This window comes from Anabrus simplex, chromosome 7 (assembly GCF_040414725.1).
Source record: "Anabrus simplex isolate iqAnaSimp1 chromosome 7, ASM4041472v1, whole genome shotgun sequence".
NCBI classification, from domain to species: domain Eukaryota; kingdom Metazoa; phylum Arthropoda; class Insecta; order Orthoptera; family Tettigoniidae; genus Anabrus; species Anabrus simplex.
In genome coordinates, this window is record NC_090271.1 from 204248261 (window position 1) to 204261948 (window position 13688).

Sequence of the window (13688 nt, forward strand, 5' to 3'; positions counted from 1 at the left end):
TCTTGAAATTTACATGATATTATATGATGAGAACAAGATTTCTGTACGTTGAGAACGTATTTACGAAGTTGTAAGTGCCGATTTACTTTCCGTTTCTATTTGAATCATGCACCACGCCAGCCAATCACAACTCTGTTTTGAATTATAAACTTCGGCGTATTGCATAGCTAGAGCTTGAAGGGGCAGTGCTGTGGGTCTGGCGAATATGATCACAGTTTACTGTGTGATCGCAGCACTGTCTGCTCAATATGCATCTGATTGCTGCTTCATATTGAGCAGGCAGTGGATTACAGACCACTGACCCGCTTCCAATGCGTCTCTAAAAGTTCTTTTCAATTCCCAAAGATGGCGGTACATACCACGTAGTCCATGGCAGTGGTTAATGTGCAGAACTGTTACCCCAGAGTGGTTAATTGACTAACTGCATTGCGCTGCTGACAATCACATGTGTAACATAATATTGCTTAATGAACCAAAAAGGCAACACAATGTAGGCTAATTGAGTTCCTGTTAAGCTCCTGAGGAGCAACATTGAATTTTTTTTTCTACTGTCAGCTCTGTGTGGACACCCAAAGATTTTAAGCACGTGACGCCACTGGCTCTAGTAGATGTAGGTGGCAGATACAATGAACATTGTATTTTTGTTTGTTTTTTTGCCATATGTTTTACGTCGCACCGACACAGATAGGTCTTATGGCGACGATGGGACAGGAAAGGCCTAAGAATGGGAACGAAGCGGCTGTGGCCTTAATTAAGGTACAGCCTCAGCATTTGCCTAGTGTGAAAATGGGAAACCACGGAAAACATCTTCAGGGCTGCCGACAATGGGGTTCGAACCCACTATCTCCCGGATGCGAGCTCACAGCTGCGCGCTCCTAACCGCACGGCCAACTCGCCCGGTAATGAACATTGTATACACAGAAATACTTCTGTAGAATGATGCAACCACTTAGGCTGCTTTGCTGAATTTATTAAAGTACAAGTCTTAATAAATTGGTTTCTCAATTCATTGAAATATGTTTAAACATTCTCAATAAATTGGGGCTATCGCCCAAACAATCCACTAGTTACATGCAATTTACTAAGTTCTTACAACATTTTGTTCCTGCATTTACACTTTTCATAATGTTACTGAGGTCAATGTTTCTTTATTTTATTTTTATTTTTATTTTTTTCATTTTCAGCTCCACCCAAGGTAATTAAGGTCCACCCTGATTTCCAAAGAAGAACTCTGAAAGTTGGTGACCCTTTAACTCTTGAATGTGAGATTGGTGGTTGGCCAGAACCTACAGTGACTTGGACACGCGAGGTGACATAGTAACACTTTATCTCCTATTTTGATCTAATTTGATTTGTCTTTGTAACATATACTGATTCTCTATGTGTGAGATCACTCTCTTTCTTGATATTTTTGAATGTTACATTGCTTAAATTTTTATTAATAAGTTCCTATGTTTAAATTTAATAAGGCTATCTTCTAGATGAAACTATAAGCATTAGAAAATTCGCGTACAATTTTTAAAGCCTAACCAAAGTAATTGTGGGATGTTTCTAAATTGTAATGCCCACAGTCAGAATCAAGAGCAATTTGTTAGGTTATTTAATATAGAAATTGTATTCCATTGCATTTATCAGTACTGTCCTTGTTGTACATGCCTGATCACACAACTCTGAATGTGGCTTTAAGAATTTTGTAAGCACCCCCTGTGAGTGGGGGCGCAGACGAAGAATATACCCTGGTTATGCCCTCCCTGTCGTAAGTGGTGACTAAAAGCGATGCTGAATTTTGAACCATGAGATTACCTGTGGTTAGCACCATCATGCGAGGAACACCATGAGTCAACTTTTCTTGCGTTTAGTACCACTATGTAAGGAAAACTATGGATCTCTGGGTGGATCACTATGGGTTTACAGTACCCGTGTATAGTATCCGCCACTATAACGGAGGCTATCCTCGGTCCAGGTTTGGTTGGAAAACCCCAACGAGGAAAAAAGGAGACTATCCTTACTGGGGTGTTTAAGCATATGGTTGTGGACATCGTGGGTCTGCGTTTCGAGAAACACCATGGGTCTGGGCATTGCCTGTGATAAGTACCACTATATGAGCGACACCACGGGTTTGCGTTGCCTGTGAGTGGCGCCATTATGTGCAAAACAGCATAGGTTTGCGTTAACAGTACGAAGTACATTACCTGTGAGTAGTACCACAGTGTGAGGACCACCGTGATCTACATTACTTGTGATTTGTACTGCTACATGAGAAATACCATGGTTCTACTTCACTAGCGATAAGTACCATTATGAGGGGCCGTTGATCTGGATTTTGGACCCCTTTAGACAACAAGCATCATCGATTCAGGATTGTGTTTTGGTAGCAGTCCTTTGCTCAGTATATACCATTGTTTTAAGTGAGTTTCTGGGAAGGTGGGGCATTGCCGGTCAGATCCACTGATTCTTTTAAGTTCATAATCAATGTTCATCACCGTGTTTTTAATTCTAATTTGTTATTATTTTTAACTTTCAAAATTATGAGTTGGATTGGCTGATTATTTTACATTCCTATTCATCCACTCAGCCTCCAGGGCTTAGGCAGCAGCCTCTCACTGCTGGGTTCCGTGGTTCAAATCCCGGTCATTCTGTGTGGGAATTGTGCTGGATAAAGCGGAGGCAGGACAAGTTTTTCTCCGGGTACTCCGGTTTTTTCTGTCATCTTTCATTCCAGCAACACTCTCTTATATTGTTTCATCTGTCAGTCATTAATCATTGCCCTGGAAGAGTGCGACAGGCTTTGGCAGCTGGCACAATCCCTGTCCTTGCCACTAGATGGGGGCTTCATTCATTCCATTCCTGACCCGTTCAAATGACTGGAAACAGGCTGTGGATTTTCATTCATCCACTTGTTTTTAATCATCAAGTTTTGAATTTTGGTCAGTGGATGAATTTTTGAATTTCAAATTGTCATTACATTTCGTCTCATTTCGTACCATTAGGGGCCAATGACCCAGGTGTTAGGTCCCTTTAAACAACAGTCATCATCATCATCATCATCATTTTTGTAAGCATATTTTCTTTTTGTTTAGTTTCATCTGTTAATGTTTCCTATTTAAAATGTCTGAATTAAATTGAAGCACTGCAGCTAATTTATACAAAGTTACACAATGAATCAGTATGTAGTGATAGCTCTATGAATTGCATGTGATGACTGGCAAAAAATGCAACATTTCAACTTTACTTCACATTTATTTAATTAATTAATTTTGAGCTCTGTCTGTACAGTTTCAATTTGTATAAAGCTCTTATGATTGTTTTCAATAAAAATGAATTTAAAGACTTGTTAAAGCTAGTAATGAAATTCTTCTCTTGGCTGAAAAATTTGAAGATTATTTTACTGGTGTTCTGGCATTATTAAATTAATCTTATATTTCAGGGCAAGAATTTACCAGGTGGCAAGAAGAGTCATGAAGGCAAAATACTGTCATTTGATAAAGTTACACCTCATCATGCAGGTACCTATCAATGTGTGGCCGACAATGGCATCAAGCCAGCTGCTACAGGAACCGCAACTATCAATGTCAGTTGTAAGTAATTAGTTCATTCTTTGTGTCGGATTCCAGCACACTCTTTCACGACCAGTGATTAATTTAAGGGTATGGGTTTCCCATATTTGAAGCTGCATATCTCCCTTATGACATAATCAAAAGTTTCAGGCTCATAATATAAAAAAATATTAACAGGGATTATTTGAAAATGACAGTTACAGGCTAGAGAATATATTTAATCTGTTAAGGTTAAAGGTCATTACCATACTGTTTATTTGATTTAACTTTGAGTTCACGTCCAATCTGCAATTATAGTATGTAAACTGGGGTAAATCCAATAAAAAATTGGGAATAAAAAAATATATTCACTGCAGTTAGATTATAATGTAAATATGAAATTTTGACTGTTGAATTTTGATGATGATAGATCCACAAATTAATTGATATTTTGTTAATATATTTTTGTATTATTTAAATTTAATTGCTTGTTGGTATCACAGTCACAATTATAAACCTGGATTCCCCATCTAACCAATACTTGATTTTTTTTTGATGCATTAAATATATTTAACAATACCAGTTTCAGCCTTTATTAGAGACCATCTTCAGCTGCTGAAGAACCTTAATTTGACAAAACAACATACAATAATGTTAAAACACTAATTATTTCTAAGTTTAAAATAAAACTTGCATCAAATTGAAGTCCTAAAGGTCTAAAATTATGTCTGAAAGTTCATTTGTGAAATGTCATTGATATGGCTTTGATGCTCTATTCTTCTTCTTCTTCTTCTTCTTCTTCTTCTTCTTCTTCTTCTTCTTCTTCTTCTTCTTCTTCTTCTTCTTCTTCTTCTTCTTCTTCTTGTCGTTTGGGCCTACTGAGGACCATGGGGCTCGTTTCGACTCCATGTATGGAAATTCTGTTTTGCCTTCGCCCAGAAAGCTTTCTTCTTCTGGCTGTGTGCTTGTTTCATTTCCTCGGTCCACTTCGATCGGGTGGTGCCTGTACTCTGTCTGCTGGTGAGAGACTCTGGAAAGACACCTTGAAAGGTCAACTGTCGGAATAATACACGATCCTGTATGGTTTGTTCTGAAATCTCCAGCTGTTCTAAGTCGGACTTCACTGTGGTGATCCATTTATTTTTGGATGCTTTCCCTCTGCCTGTAGTGGTAAAGATCTTTCTGGTAAGTCTGTAAGTACTCATACGAGTCAAATGTCCATAGAAAGTCAATCGCCTCTTCCTCATGGATGTAACTCTGTCTTCTTGATGGTCATAGATCTCATTGTTGTGCTTTATCCTGTAAGTACCATCCCCTACTCTTATTGGTCCTAAAATCCTCCTTAGTATTTTTCGTTCCTTGAGCTCTAGCTTCCTCAGTGGACCTTTTCTGTTCATCAGAAGACACTCGGAGGCATACAGTACGGACGGTCTTACTACTGAATTGTAATGTTGGAGTTTAAGGTTCTTAGAGAAGCACTTGGATGTATAGATGCTCTTACAGGTATGGTAGATCCTTTCCAACTTGGTGCATCTGGTGTCTATTGCTAATGTCTCATTCTCGGTTGCTGAAATCCACTCCCCTAGGTACTTCACTGCAGAAACCTTACGAATGGTGGTGTTTTCCAATAGCATAGTAGGTGGGACTCCCTTTATGTTAGTCATGAACTCAGTTTTCTTTATATTGACCCTCAAGCTGGTTTTAGCTGCTATGGTATAGACGTTCTGTAGCTGGTGAGTACATATTTTTGCTGGCTCTGCTCTTTTTATATAGGCAAATGGGAGATTCTTGTAATTTCCATTCCCAGATCATTCTGAACACATTCTTCATTGTAAACCAGCTCCCAGATTCTAAGGAGCTTCCTTACTGCAACCTCAACAATTCACTGGTAGTAATGTTTCACTCACTGATGGTCCACACTTATTGACACCGCCGTGTTGTCATTGCCACCTCTCACCGGCATTGTAAACCTCCGTCAACCCCCCACCCAAACTGCTGGCCTTTATTGTCACAGTATGTTATTGTTTGTCCAACCCTTGTCCTGTTTCTCTACGGGGTCGGGTATGAGATGAGATGAATTTGTCGTGGTGGGATTTTATGACCGGATGCCCTTTCTGACGTCAACCTCATCAGAGGAGTTAATGAGATGAAATGAATGACATAATATAGTAGCAAGGGAGAGGGTGAAAGTCATTGCCGGCACATAACCTACTCCTGTCGAATAGCACCAGGGGTCTGCTCAAGGCTTAACGTCTCCATGCAACGGACGAATCACCATCAACAGCGTCATGTGCCTTCACTTCAAATGAGCACTCTGGAGAAGTTCAGAATTTAATCCAAGATTTTGGCATGCAATCTAGTGACTATAAAGTGTATACCACCACCTCTCCTATCCTGCTGGCCAACATTCTGATGGTGAAAATTTTTTCGACCAATGGGACTCGAACCGGCTAACCACGGTGGCAGACTGTTTAGACTTCAATGCCTTCACGATCACAGTCACCAGGCAGGCTCCTTCATTGTCACAGTATACACCACTGAAAATCCCGAGTGCTGCCAACCACTGAGCAAACAATGTCAAAGATATACTATTTACAGTACATCTCTCACTAGTTCGGGATTATTTTTTTCTGCTGGTGGCTTTCCGTCGCACCAACACAGGTAGGTCTTATGGTGATGATGGGATAGGGAAGGCCTACGAATTGGAAGGAACTGGGCGTGGCCTCAACTAAGGTACAGCCCCAGCATTTGCCTGGTGTAAAAATGGGAAACCATGGAATTCATCTTCAGGGCTGCCGACAGTGAGGTTCGAACCCAATATCTCCCAGATGCAAGCTCACAGCCGCGCGCACCTAACCGCACGGCCAACTCACCTGGTAGTTCAGGAAATTCTCTCCAGAGTCACTCAAATCATTTTTTTAAAAACTTGTTAATGATATGTTGCACTATGTATTTAAGAGTTAATGTTGCAATATTTTGAAGACTTACATTTATTTCAGATGCTCCTGAGGTTACAGTGGAACCTGGAAAAGTACGAACTGGGTTAGGGGAAGATGTTAACCTTATGTGTACTGTCCATGCCTCTCCAAGTGCCAGGGTACAGTGGCTCAAGGATGGTAAGCCCGTGACTGAAAAGAAACACCATCACTCAACAAGGGATGGCAGCCATCACAAATATCACATCAGGAGGTTACAAAAGGAAGACTTTGGAAAGTACACTTGCCAGGCCAAGAATATGGAGGGCACTGAAGAGAAACATGTTGATGTAACAGGTAAGTTTATGTTAATTTAAAATTTAATATAAATCTATAAACTAAAGTGAATATATCTGCAGGCAAAAATAAGAAATTAAAACTAATAATATTTCGAAGATTTTATATTCGTCAGCATATTAAATCAGGAGGTCACAACCTATCATACACTTTCTTCTTGCACTTCGTTTGCTGATGACTGTATTGTCCTTACCTTTAAACAAAATAACATAAAGCAGTCATCATTGGGATTTCCGTTTGTTGCTGTTTGGCTTCATTGCCAAGTGGTCACTGCCTTGGCTTTCAGTCCTTGGAGTTCCAAGTCAGATTCCTGGCTGGGTCATGATATTTTAATTGTAAATGGTCAATTCACTTGGCTCAGTGACTGGGTGTTTGTGTTATCCCTAACATTCCTTCAATTTTACTTTCTTTTTATTTTGAAATGGTAGTCAGGGCCTGATGTCATTGGCAACAGGGGGTGAGGAGCTCACCTAAAATACTTTCTTGAGGGTGAAGTACTGATCTACAACACATAAGTGTATTGTTTAGGACTATCTCAATTGCTCAGTCAGTTGTTGCAGATCTCGGGCAACACTGTCAAAAGTTTACCTAGCCAGGAAACTGTTTCCTGTGGAGAAAACAGTAGTCACTTATGGTGTGGCTGAATAATTGCTATTGAAATATGGCTTTTATTTGAAATTTAGCAATGAATACTTTTCTACTGTAGTCCATTAGTGTATTTTGTATCTGAAGATAATGTCATTTAATGCTTTCTTATTGACATCTCTTATCATAACAATTACATATTAATTAAATAGATACTGAGCTCGATAGCTGGAGTTGCTTAAGTGCAGTCAGTATCCAGTAATCGGGAGATAGTGGGTTTGAGCCCCACTGTCAGCAGCCCTGAAGATGGTTTTCTGTGGTTTCCCACTTTCACGCCAGGCAAATGCCGGACCTGTACCTTAATTAAGGCCACGGCCACTTCCTTCCAATTCCTAGGCCTTTCCTATCCCATCGTCGCCATAAAACCTATCTGTGTCAGTGCGACGTAAAGAAAAAAAATCAATAAAAAAATAAATAAATAAATAAATAGATTACTGAGGGCCTATACTACGACAGCCAGATAAAAGTGCGGTATAAATTTATTTGGCAGTTTGGACATTTATCTGGAAGTTCGGTTGAAACCGCGTACTACGACTTTCGTTTATGTGCAATCTGGGAAAATATTCTCGAGTATAGCTATGCCGAAGTTGGAGGGGCTGTAAACGCTCTTATCTGGGACTTCGCTCTTATCGGGGACACTACTGTAAAGAATCAAAATGGCTACTCATGAAGATGAATCTACATCTGCATGATGGTGTGCGAAATTAAGTTGTTACAATGTAATTTATGTATATATTTATAAAGTATGTCATGCTTCCTGTCCAGGTATCACAGAAAGATTTCCCAAGCTAGCAAGTTGTTGCTACTGAGGATATGAATAGCACACAAGCAGTTAACGGCAAGCTTCATGGGTAGTCATCGTCGTTAGGGCAGCATCGTTTACTGCAATACAGTTTTTTGTGGGTTCGAGTCCCAATAGTCTTTTATTTTTTACCTTGTAAATGGCAGTCGGTAGGGTACTAGAGGTGATAGTACACATTTCCTAATCATAAAAATGCGTGTCAAAAGCGTGGGTTCTATTCCAAATCTATCCGTGACGCACATATGGAGTAAAGGTATACGACGTTGTTCATGGCGATTCGTCCGTCGAATGAGGTGTTAAGGAGGTTATATTTCTTTTACTTCATAACAACTTGCTACAAAAGTATTTACGCTAAAGTGAGATAAATGCTTGCCAGTTACTGTTCTCACATTGTATTGAAAAGAAAGAAACTAACTACTTATTCAATGAGCAAACAATAAATTGAATTAATAATAAAATTAATGATCCCACGCTACGTCAGTGGCATTAATTACGAATATAAACTTTACTTTCATCGTAACGCGCAACCTCGTAAATAGTGCTAGACAAAAAAGATACATAACCTGAATCTTAACTTTTGCGTCCAGGTTACATTTTCAGTCTTTTTATTTTCTGTAACAGTTTCAGTTTCGTTATACAGTTAATTAATTTTAACATTTCTTCGTATGTGTATATTTCAGTCCTAATTCTGTTTTTGACCTGGACTTCCACATTCTTAATAAGAGTCTGATATTGCATTCTAGTAATACAATTTCAAAAGGAATAGAGCTAAACGCCAGAGAACACGTATACCACCGTGCTAAATTTCACTATATTTTCAGTAACCTTATTACCAACCCAATAAAAATGTTACTACATCTTCCGCATTACAATACTGTCGTTAAAATCCGTTGGTAGTACGCAAGAAAATATTTAACTTCTAGTTTGCAAAACTGCAGCCTACGTATCTGGCTGTTTATCTGACAGTCGTAGTACAGGCCCTGAACGAGTTGGTCGTGCGGTTAGGAGAGCTGTTAGCTTGTATTTGGGTGATAGTGAGTTCAAACCCCACTGTCAGTAGCCCTGAAGAAGGTTTTCTGTGGTTTCCCATTTTTATACCAGGCAAATGCTGAGGCTGTACCTTAATTAAAGCCACGGCCACTTTCTTCTCACTCCTAGTCCTTTCCTATCCCATTGTCACCATTAGACCTATCTGTGTTGGTGTGACGTAAAGCAGCTTGTAAAGAAAAAAAAAAGAGATTTGCTTTTAATTTGTTGCACTGTATAACTGGAAGTCTTAGAACTTCAATGATTGATTCTCTCTTACCAATTTTTTATCTACAACATAATTAATGAGATATTTAATCTTTTTCCATTTGTTATTATTAGAGCCTGGATTTTCATGCACTATCAAATCTCAAAATATGCATGAATTCATGCACTATCATATGGTAAAACATGCACAATAAACTGAAAAATATGTACTAACAAAATTCATTTCCTTTCGAAACATTGTACAACAACTGCCGTAAGTTCTCCAAATTGTCTTGATTTATGCTCATCCGTTTATCTGTCAGAATATTCTTAAACACAGAAAATGATCTTTCAACATCACAAGAAGTGACAGCTGCATACTTAAATGAAGAAATTTGGTACAAAGTGAGGTCAAATTGTACTTCTTTTGCATTTTGACCACAATGCGTCTTATATAAGTTTAGATGTAAGGCTTTTCAGGCTCTATCAACCAGCGTTTTGTCGTAGGTCTGACACTAGACTCATCAGAGTGGGATGTGTCAGACCCTACCCACTGATGCTGGGGTGTATGCAGGTGAACTTATCAGAAGCCCATTATAAGAGGCACAGTCTGATAACTGCATATGGGAGATAAATCTCCACAATGGAATTATTGTCCGCCTAGCAATTCCGAATGGAAATTCTAAGTTCCCACCAAATTGGTGGAAAAAATATCTAATTCTCTCCATAGGAACTTAGAATTTCCATTATATAAGTTTGACGAATTCAAAGTCAGGATTTGAACGGATCACTTTGTTTGACCTATAGCTGTCACAGCTCTTTCTCTGTGTGATGATTGCAGACGCTTTTGAATGTCCTGAATAACTAGTAATGAGTAACAACTGAAAAGTATGTATGTTGGGTAAGGCTGTCGAACATCAAAAGGCATGTGGAAAGGTTGGGTATGGGATACATATGGCAGGAGGTTTGGAATAAAAAGTGTAGCAGAAGTCAGAGATCAATTTTAATGAGGGTCAAGGATATTCAAAGGTAACGACGGTTGAAGAAATGTAGAGAGAGAGAGAGAGAGCATCCCTAAGTGTATTTAACAAGGTAGGTCAAGTCACAGGGATAAATATTGGTAATGTGGACGGAATGGTGAGAGGAGGTTTATTGTGGTGGATTTTGGGCTTGTATAAAAATAAGGGGTGGATTAGAAATGAACAAATAGAAATGCACCTGTTAGGTCGATGAAAAGAAACAGAAAAAGTGAGAGTGAAACTTTTGAGTGTAAGTCAGCAAGAGTTAGTTTAGCAGAGTGTTGAGCTAAAAATTATTGGGTGGGTGATTAAAGAATGGAATAGGGTAGGGAATCTGAATTGGTATTAATGTGTTGTTAAGAAATTATGTGTTAAAAAAATTGAAAGAAGTAGGCAATTGAGACAATTCGTTTGATTGTGTTTATTGTTTTAGTTTTTATTTAGTAGTTATGTAGCTTGGAATTTTCCCTAGTCTTGCTTGGGTTTGGAAGTGTTGTTTTTTCTCTGTTGTGATCGAATAGGTTTGATTACTGTAAGATCTGGAGGAAAATAAATATACTATACCACATTTAGGGTAGGGAACCTGAATTGGTAATTGTGTTAAAAATTTAAAAGAAGTGGCTAATGTGGTCTGATTATCTGTTATGTTATAAGTCATGAGTTACTTTCAAAGGAAGGCAGGTTAAGGCAGGCACGAGGCTCAGCAAAGTAAAGAAATTATAAGGGTGTATCAGCAAGTTTTGTAAAGTGAGCTAGGTCACAATAATGAGCAAGCAGCCTTGTCGAGAAACAATGGATCATGACTCAGGTCAAGAGCTGCTGTGCTCTTGCACGTGGAATGGACTGTAAATAGATCAAGACTTGCTGATCCAATCAGGAGTGGAGAGGTAGATTTTCTTTTTGTTTTTTTTGTTTGTTCATTCTTTGTTTTGCTGTGCTATCAGTATTGTGTATAGGTTTTTTATTCTTTGTTCATTCTATGTTTTGCCATTTTGCCTGTATTGTGTATTGTATATCCTTTCTCCGAACAGGAGAATAGCCTTCTGTGTTTCGTTTGATTGTATTTATTGTTTTAGTTTTTATTTAGTTGTTATGTAGCTTGGAATTTTCCCTAGTTTTGCTTGGGTTTGGAAGTATGGGCTTTTTCTCTGTTGTGATCGAATAGGTTTGATTACTGTAAGATCTGGAGGAAAACAAATATACTATACTACTTTAAAAAATAAAAAAATAACAGGTAATGATTGCCTACCTCGATAACAAAGACGTGTGACGAGTGAGAGTTCTGGGTTGAAATTCCAGGATAACAATGGAAGAGAGTTCAGTGCAAAACCAAGGTTTGTAAGCTACTATCTCAGTAACGCGGCATCACAGAAGTGCGATACAAGTTTTGTTTTGTTCGAACAAATGAGTCATCAATTAGTAATGCACAGTTTAAGGTTCAGTTTTTAGCACTGTATAACTGGGACACTTTATTCCTTAGAATTACAGAGATCGACGTGAGGACTTCCGGCTTACGTCAATGTTTACTCAAGCAACAGGTACGAAAGTGCATGGTTAATTGGATTATAGGACCTCTGCCGTATGAACCAACTTTGGTTGTCAGATAGGACGCCAAAAATACTTTCTTTCCGTCTTTCAGTAATAGATATACTGCCTAACGTGGAAACATGCTCCCACATTCTGCAAACCAATATTCATAAGAGGCACTATCATGCAAGTTAACATTTTATATGTGCCAAAGTCGCAGAAAAAGTCATATTATGCAATATTAAACGTCTAAATATTCCCTATTAAGTCCAAAATCTTGAAAATATGCATTATGCATGAATTTTCTCCGAGAAAGGCCAAACATGCAGAGAAAAAGAACGGTTATTTGGAATTGTTAAGCCATAAAATGAATATTTGCAAAGTTTGAGAAGTGTAACCAGTTTATTTAAAGACATGCATTTGCATGGAAATACGGGATCTACTTATTATACTTAATATAAATGAAAGAGTTATGTACCTTATTTAATATCATATTTTTCTGTTACAGGTGAACCAAATATACCCAGATTCATCACTGCTCATCACACAGATGACATGAAGACTACACTTGAGTGGGTTGTAGAAAGTTTTTCAAACATCACAGGATATGTGCTTATGTACAGGAAGAAGATGGTATGTCTTACACTGATGTTTCAAATATTTAATAATAATAATAATAATAATAATAATAATAATAATAATAATAATAATAATAATAATAATAAATTTTATATTATAATATAATATAAAGTATAATATATATATTATAAATTATATAATGTAATATGTAATACAGCAATTTATGTATGCTGTTACTGAGAGTGATATATCATTACAACTTATACATATAAAATAAGAGTTTTTTTTGTATTGGCTGTCCACAGTAAGAAGGAAATTGAATTTTTAATTTTTAGTCCAGGCTGTCTGTCTGTATACATGCGCATCACAACAAAATGGATGATGAATGGAATTTAATGAAAATCAGTATGCAAAGTTTGGGAATAAGGCACTACACTTTAGGGCATAAATCATTTTATTGACACTGAGTGTATGGTAGTTTAGGGTAAGGCTTAAATTCAGTTTTCAAATATCTATCTTATTAGTAGTCCTATCATTAAATGCTACGTCCGACTCATTGGCTGAATGGTCAGCGTACTGGCCTTCTGTTCAGAGGGTCCCGGGTTCGATTCCCAGCCGGGTCGGGGATTTTAATCTTCATTGGTTAATTCCAATGGCCCGGGGGCTGGGTGTTTGTGCTGTCCCCAACATCCCTGCAACTCACACACCACACATAACACTATCCTCCACCACAATAACACGCAGTTACCTACACATGGCAGATGCCGCCCACCCTCATTGGAGGGTCTGCCTTACAAGGGCTGCACTCGGCTAGAAATAGCCACACGAAATTATTAATTATTATTAAATGCTACATAACAAAAACTATAGAGAATATAATTTTTGATCATTTATGTCTTGCGTAGTTTTATCGTTCTGGGTTTTATAACAGAGATATTAATGAATTTAAACTTTTGTTGCTTAGACCATATCAATGCTGAGCCATGAAAAAATAGGTAAATATATTTTAATGAAAATCAGTATGTAAAGTCGGGGAATAAGACACCATAGTCTGGGATGTCAATAATTTTACTCA

General features: G+C 38.0%; 1 protein-coding gene across 4 annotated transcripts in view; it reads left to right on the forward strand.

The window, feature by feature from the left end:
• LOC136877472 (lachesin) overlaps positions 1-13688 on the forward strand; it is a 616536-nt gene that overhangs the window by 574286 nt on the left and 28562 nt on the right. For all 4 annotated transcript variants that reach the window (XM_067151533.2, XM_067151534.2, XM_067151535.2 and 1 more), the window contains exons 4-7: positions 1185-1309; positions 3428-3578; positions 6536-6808; positions 12543-12667. In XM_067151533.2, the coding sequence (XP_067007634.2) occupies positions 1185-1309; positions 3428-3578; positions 6536-6808; positions 12543-12667 (674 nt within the window). The remainder of the gene's footprint in view (positions 1-1184; positions 1310-3427; positions 3579-6535; positions 6809-12542; positions 12668-13688) is intronic.